At 31.0% G+C, this 8,123-nt stretch overlaps 1 protein-coding gene across 1 annotated transcript in view; it reads left to right on the top strand.

Moving 5' to 3' along the window:
* The window catches only part of LOC106459680 (G patch domain-containing protein 3-like), a 12,013-nt gene extending 8,460 nt beyond the window's left edge, over nucleotides 1-3,553 (top strand). The window contains exons 4-6 of the mRNA XM_013919321.2: nucleotides 1,092-1,219; nucleotides 2,214-2,341; nucleotides 3,293-3,553. Of these exons, the coding sequence (XP_013774775.1) occupies nucleotides 1,092-1,219; nucleotides 2,214-2,341; nucleotides 3,293-3,485 (449 nt within the window). The 3' untranslated portion in view covers nucleotides 3,486-3,553. The remainder of the gene's footprint in view (nucleotides 1-1,091; nucleotides 1,220-2,213; nucleotides 2,342-3,292) is intronic.
* The last annotated feature ends 4,570 nt before the right edge of the window (nucleotides 3,554-8,123 follow it).

The raw sequence follows: 8,123 nt of genomic DNA, 5'->3' as shown, positions 1-8,123 counted from the left end.
CGAGTGACGATAGTATGTTTTATGCGAGTGACGATAGTATGTTTTATGCGAGTGACGATAGTATGTTTTATGTGAGTGACGCTAGTATGTTTTAGGGCTTTCAGATTTCTGTTGTTGTTGTTTTTAAGTATGAATATATATTTTTTTATGAATATATTTTTGATTGGATGTGTTTTATTTACAAGGTTTGAATGTTTCAGAATACACCCATTCCACCTTCAGCAGTATCTGAAAATCGTGTTATGAAGATGATTATTAACTAAAACTATAATATCACAGTCATTAGTTTACTTCGTTATTAAGAGAATAGGTAAACAGAGTGATAAAACAAAGGATTATAGATATATTGTGCAACAGTGGAGTTTAAGTGTGAAAATTTAGAATAATTTTAGATCTAAAGAGCTTTGTGAGTCAGTAAGAGTTGGGTGGTCTTTAGCTATGAGTAAACTTTCTTTATGTAGAGTTCAAGGTCTGAAGATCGTGTGGTAGTGATAGACAAAATCATTAAAGGAAATACTGTGGCCTGTGGTTTCAGAATGTGTATGAATGGCTGGGTTTAAGTAATGGATGATTGGTTCTGTTAGATACTCCTAAGTGTTCACAGACTCTAGTTTTTTAAGTGGAATTTCGTTTTGCCAACTTACGTGACATTACAGTCACTACACGAGCCATGAACGTAGAAGTTGAAGTAGTTGATCTTTATATTGAAATAAGTTTTTAATGCAGAGGCTAGGTCTGTATATTAGTCTGAGCTGAATTCCAGAGTAGAAGATTGGAGAGTTGTTTGTTTTTAATTTGTAGGAATTGTGAACCCGTCAACCATCTTCGTTATTAGACTTCGTTTTCCCCCATCATGAATGTACTTGTACCTTAAATGTTTTAAGCAAAGACAGTTAGAGATTAAAGTTGTACAGAAATAAATCTATTACCCCACAAATAGCTGTCTCAAATCTTCATAATTTATTTTCCTATTTTACATAATTTCTATACTTGTATAAGTGTGGGAGTAAAAAAAAGTATATAGCATTCACATTTTGACAGAAAAAATAATTCTTGATCTCATTTACAGTTACTTCTAACTAATTTGTTAGGTGCAGGAGACAAAGATGCCCTGGACTTTTTACAAATGAGGCGTGAGACCAGGTTACGAAATGGAATAGATGATGATGATGATGAGACTTTCAACACAAAAATAGGATTTTTTGAGAATCACACGAAGGTAAGCTATAAAGAAAATTATACATCTAATTAATGGATATCAAAAAGAATAAACCTCTACCATAAAAAAAAAAGATCATTGTTAGTTACTCACAAAAACATTTTGTTTTTAGAAGAGGTTTTAGAACAGTAGTAGTGAAATGTATATACAAAAATTATCTTCCAGCATTAAAATCGTTTGTGGCTATGATGAAGTTATCGAATTTGGTTTAAGACTTTATTATACATTTTAGTAACCTTTTTTGTCACTAGGTGGTAGTAACAGCAAACAATTGGAACATAAAAATTTATCACTGAAATTCTTAAATTTTGGATATGAACATGAAATCAAGATTTCTGTGAATGCTACCAGAAAGGTTAATAACAAAACTATGAACTTAGAAATTCACAGTAATTTTAACCAGCTCACAGAGATGCCTATACACTGTATCTGTATTAAGGACAAAATCTGTGATGAAAGTTACAAGGAACACCAAATTTAAACTAATACAAATAACTACTGTGTGCAGAGTAACTTTTTCCTTCAAAATTAAAGAATTTTAGATGGAAAAAAAACCCGCTAGAATTCCATTAATTTATTTTAAAGAATAGTTATAATTTCCAGATTCTGTTCAGTGGTGGAAAGTTTCCAAAATTAAATGTAAGTTTAGGGTTTTGGAGGAGACTTGAATGTAGTATGTGATGGTCAGATGAAATTTATAGGTGTTGTAAGTGGTGGTAGTTTTCAGTCCTCAAAGGCTAAAGGCATTTTTAGTACCTGTTTGTCGAGTGTCCCCTCTTATTATTTTTGTGTGTAAAAACTGATAAATTTGTTTTGAATGTGTATTTAAGCAAAAGATTTATAATTGACCAAGTAATAAGTCAATAAAAATAACTTTTTTAAGAACATGTCACGAAATTTGGCAAATTTTGTAAGCTGCATACTTATTTGAAATTTTCCATTATTAGGATTCAAAGCCAATGAAAATCTGTTTACATCTTGCTTATTATTTTAGGGTATTGGGCGCCGGTTGATGGAAAAACAGGGTTGGCGAGATGGACAAGGATTGGGAAAAACGGTCATTGGTCCTGCTGAACCAGTTGTTGATAAAGGACAGAACCCAAGGAACAAATCAGGCTTTGGGTAAATAGATGTTTGTTACTTCTTGTGGCACACTTTGAGTATTTATTACTCTTGTTATTTGGAGTATCGTGTGAATAAGGTACATAACACAGTGCTTTTATAGCTGCAAACTTCATGGTTTGCTCCAAAAATGTAAACTACTCTATTGCAAAAAATTTAAATATATGATACAAACAGGGGCATTATCTGGGGAGGAAGGGGGAGATAGCTCCTCATCACCTCAGAAGAGGGGGTTGGCAGTTTTTGTGAGATGTTTCTAGTCAGGCTCAAGTAACACGTGTACATAAATTATATCGTAGTGCAGAGCTGTCCAGTTGAATTGGATGGCCCGTGGAGGTCGATATTCTTTTCCCACACACACCCCCCTTAAAAAAAATTGTGAAATGATGCTCCTGGATACAAATTCTATTACTCTTTTGATTAAGTTTAAAGATCTGACCGAATGCACAGAATTAAATTAGAAATTGGTACTGTAGACCATAAAAAAATCATACATTTTTATTTTACATGGCTGTGCCATTGGTTTAATCAACTTCTCTCGAGGATTTCGGTAATGCAGTGATTTGATATTCACTATTAAAGCTTAATGCTATTATTAGATTACTGTTCAAGCAGTTTTTGTTGGTTTTATTACTCGCAATTAAGTTCTTTTTACTGAAAAAGTATTTTATTTAAGAACTATAGTGGCAGTATTTCTATACAGAATGAGATATCTTTTAGTTCAAGTAATTATAGCTCTAGCAGAAAATTATAATGGCCACCTATTAAAATACATAATGTTCATTATGAAAGTTTTTATTGTACTTTTTGTGTTCATTTATTCGTTTTTTTCTTTAAAATTTTTTTTGGTAATATTCTTATATTTAAGTTGTATGCGAACGTCTACATTTCATTTTGTAATTATTCTGATTTTTGTTTCTGATATTAATTAACTTCCGGTATTGTTTACAGGTACAGAGGTGAAAAACTTGTACGACGTCCAGGATCTAGAGGTAGAAAAAGACGACAATTTCGGAATGTTGTCATCTCAACAGCTTACGATAACCCATACAAAACAGATCCCATTGAGCCACTATTGAGATCAAGTCTTCCATCAGTATTGTCATTTAGAAAGGAATTCATGAAATCATCAGAAAATCAGTAAAAACTTGATTTTTTTCATTTGAAAATGCTTTCCAACTGTTGTACAGAAGAGTAAAACATTGAATAACATATTGTATATATGTTGCTTTCTATGTGTACATGTGTGTGTATATATATATATATATATATAGTTTGTGAAACGTTTATTTATCGTCAGAGACTGGTGAAACTGTTTTGACATACCCTTGTAAATATATTTAATTTTCATTAATTCAAAGCAGTTTTAAAATAAAGCTTCATGGTTGTATTCTAATACTTTACATAATTCACAAATTGTTACGTTAAAGAATAGAAATTAGTGTTTATCTCGGTAAATTCTCTAGCCTAAAATCAAATCTTATTCCACGCCCACATACTATATACCTTGAATGTATTTGTTTACATACCCGTCATGCTAATACGAGGATGCTGTTTATTATCTTTCTTTACTTACAGCTAACTGATATTGTTTATCAGAAAGTATAATGGACATGTCTGGAAAACATAATTACTCACGAATATCACTGAGAATTCTAGCCTTATGAAATTTACCTCAAAAAACCTGCTTCACAGAGAATACTGGTTTCCAACATTTGATCTGTACTTCTTTTAGATAACTCAAGAAAACTTTCTACAAAGACAAATATTTTATCCTTGTAATTTGGAGAAAATATGTATTTCTTGTGTTAAAAATTATCATAAAGATATGTGTATAAACATATATATATATTAGCAGTTTGTGAAATATTTATTTGAAAGCCAATAGTACAATGGACCCAAAATAGTGGAAATTCTGGGTTTGTAGAGTTAAAAACTTTCATCAGTGAAATTTTGATTCTTACAGGATTTGATGTCAAATCCCAAATAAAAATTAGTTAATTGTTTTGTAATAATTAGCTTCATGTAAGTTGTGGATAGAAATTATTTTTAGAACACATATATATAATGCTTAGGTAAGGTATTTTTCAAGTAAGCCAATTTTATAAGGATTTTTAAATTGCAGTTATAGGGTGAAAAAAAGGATTATGTTAAGTTCAACAAATAAATTCTGATTGTAAACTGTCTCACAGCAGATGACATGAAAACTTTTATTAGTAAAATGCCTTAGATAATTTCTGAGAAGGGAAGGAAAAGCATGCAACCATCACCAAGACCATGATTGGCCAGTAGTTATGGTGGATTATTCCTGTAGTCTCAACTACAACAATTCACTTAACAGAGCCGAGGTCAGCTGGAGTTGTTTTACATATTTCATTTTAAAAGAATTACAAGAATTAATGTGAGGTTAGGTTCAATTTTGTTTGTATACTTTACAGAATCAAAAAAGTATTGAATACAAGAAAACTGAAAGTTTATCAGTAAGATTTAAAATTGAAATGCACTGATATTTAAAACATCTTATCCAGCATTTCTTGTTCATCCTTATCTTCTGTTGTAACAGTATCAACATGACTGATCGAAGTCTTCATGTTCTGCATTAACTGAGATCTATGTCTTTCCCGTGTAGCATGTTCTACAGTAACTGAGATCTATGTCTTTCCCATGTAGCATGTTCTACAGTAACCGAGATCTATCTATTTCCTCTGCAGCATGTTCTACAATAACTGAGATCTATGTCTTTCCTCTGCAGCATGTTCTACAGTAACTGAGATCTATGTCTTTCCCGTGTAGCATGTTCTACAGTAACTGAGATCTATGTCTTTCCCATGTAGCATGTTCTACAGTAACCGAGATCTATGTATTTCCTCTGCAGCATGTTCTACAGTAACTGAGATCTATGTCTTTCCCGTGTAGCATGTTCTACAGTAACCGAGATCTATGTATTTCCTCTGCAGCATGTTCTACAGTAACTGAGATCTATGTCTTTCCCGTGTAGCATGTTCTACAGTAACTGAGATCTCTGCACCAATTAATATTACATGATGATAACCTTTTATTAAACATGGCTGTTTAACCTCTGACTTCATACATTAAAGAAAGTTTTAAATAAAAACACCAGAGTATCATTAAGTAGAAAAATGAAAAGGTTCAAAAGGTTTTGGAGGCATTTTTAATCTGGGGTGGGAAGCAATCAGAGTGTCTGTCAAATTAGTTAATTCACAAGTGTGGATTTGTTTAGCATTGTCACCTAGCAATAAGTGGAATTTAGCTGTTATATTTCAACAGAGGCCAAAAGTTGTTTTTACTAACATTGCAGTTGATCATTTTCTCCATAGTTTCCAATAAATAAGAATCCCTATTCTGACCAATCACAAAATTAGAATAAAAAATGAAGGTTCATTATAATGTCATCCATTGGTGGAAATGCCACCATAGTATATCCAGTTATACAAAACCAAAGTAATGGCTGGAAAGAAAATAGACAGGCTTCAGTGGTATGGCTGTGTAAATGAGTATGTATGGACAAGATCTCTAGGTAAAAAATGTATTGTTGACTGTCAAGTAAGTATTTCTGTATCTTTGAAAAAAATTCAATAAGCATTTTACATCTTTTTCATGAATGAAACCACCGTGTACATGAACATAATTAGGACTTGGCAAAACACCCTGCAGTAATAAAAAAACCTGGATTTTTAGAACAAAGTTTATTTTTGTACTCCACCATTATATTGATTTTACTTCAAACCTACACAGGGAAAAGGTGTGATTAAATCACAAATATCATACATTAAATTATTAAGTATTCAAGCTGTACTTAATAAAATATCCTTCAAAAAAACAAAGGTCTTTACTAAATTTACCACAGTAGTCAAAGTAAGAGCAGATACAAGGCAATAGGCAAGTTTCATCATAGGATCTAGTAAAATGTAGACATTACACTCTGCTCTCTTCTTAAACATTGAATTTCCTTTAAGAATAAAATACTTTTCATGCAAAAAACAATATACATAGCATGGTTAACTTTTGACGAACTTCTGATATTAAATTATGTTTGATTTTTTCTTGAATTCAAACCCGGATCCAACTTACAATAAGGAATATTTTAACAATGTGCTTGATATAATAGAATTAGTGATAAAGTAAAAATGAAGATTGTTATTGGGTATTTTTGACAGACCTTTGTTCTAATTGATATATTTTATTTATCAGAAAACGTTGATACTTAAGACTCTGAATTTTATAATAACATAAATGTATCATAAAATATATTTTGTATATAAGTATATATTATTCATCATTTGAAACGGGGGTGATTGTCTTGTTTTTAATATTATTATACTACAAAGAATGTAAACAATGTGCATGGTTTTTGACCTAACCAGTCCCTATGTTATTGCTAATCCTGTGATGAAACTTGCCTATTGCTTTAGTATCTGCTTACTTTGGCTACTGGATCCTGTGATGAAACTTGCTTATTACCTTAGTATCTGCTTGTACTTTGGCTACTGGATCCTGTGATGAAACTTGCTTATTACCTTAGTATCTGCTTACTTTGGCTACTGATCCTGTGATGAAACTTGCTTATTACCTTAGTATCTGCTCTTACTTCTGCATCTAGCTCTTAACAGAATTATCAAAAAAGACATGCACAGTACTTTATCATATGGTCTAAACATTAGAAATAGAGTATTTTATATAAGTACAAACAATGTAATAAAGATTTAAATCACCCTGTACATGTACCGTTAAATAACCATTTAATTACTACTTAATAAATACCTAGTTACCAAAATCATCCATTTTTATTGTGCAGATACAAAATCAAAATTTCCATCTTGATCATATCTAACTAATACATATTGAAATGAGGTTTACACACAACATAAATTACTACTAGTCAAGTATGTTCATGTGATCTAATCCATCAATCACAAAGGCTAAGGTTTAAATTTAATTATATTTAAGTAAAAATATCTGAATAGTAGTATTTTATTGTTTGAAAAGCTAATTAACTACACTTTTTATGAGTATGTATATATATATATATATTGCTGAATACTAGCATTTTATGGTAATAACTTATCCTCAAATATTTATTAAATTAGAGACCTGTTTTTTTCCAGTTATTGGAGTTAGTGTTTGAAGCATTAGTCATAACACAGAAATGTTCACTTAAGACTTTAACCAAGTGAGTTGGTATTAATAAAAACACAATTCAACGTAATTGCTGTGCACGTGTGCAGCTTAGAGGGAACACTGGTTACATCTGATGGCAATAACTAAAATACACATTGGTATCAATACTGTATCTTAGTATAAGTGCCAGAAATGAAAAAGTCTTGCTGTAATTTCCACTTTAAAATATCAAGTTTGATGAAGTGATACAAAATTGTGTTCCAGCTAACATTACCTTCCAGGTTAAAGGTTAATATGTATTACTGTTGTCTCTTGGACAGGAGTTTAAAGAATCTCACACATTAAAATCAACAAGATGTTTTATATACTAATAAAAGTAACAGCAGTACTCATATTATTTTGTAAACAATAATTTTTAATGTTAAATTAAAGTAAATAAAACATACAGTTGGAAAAATAAGTTTTGTGAAAGCTCCTGTAGCTTATAATTCAGATATTGAATTTTCATACACCAATCTTTGGCCAGATGCTGGGACTAGGATTTTTGTACTTTAACTGCTGTTATTCAATACTTGAAGTGTAACTTATTATAATTTTTAGCCTAAAATTTAAAAACTAAAAGCCTGTACTTAGAATACTCTGG

The sequence above is a fragment of the Limulus polyphemus genome, unplaced genomic scaffold (assembly GCF_000517525.1).
Source record: "Limulus polyphemus unplaced genomic scaffold, Limulus_polyphemus-2.1.2 Scaffold647, whole genome shotgun sequence".
Classification (NCBI taxonomy): domain Eukaryota; kingdom Metazoa; phylum Arthropoda; class Merostomata; order Xiphosura; family Limulidae; genus Limulus; species Limulus polyphemus.
Note: the sequence above shows the minus strand (reverse complement) of the source record. Positions and strands in the feature narration are given on the sequence as shown.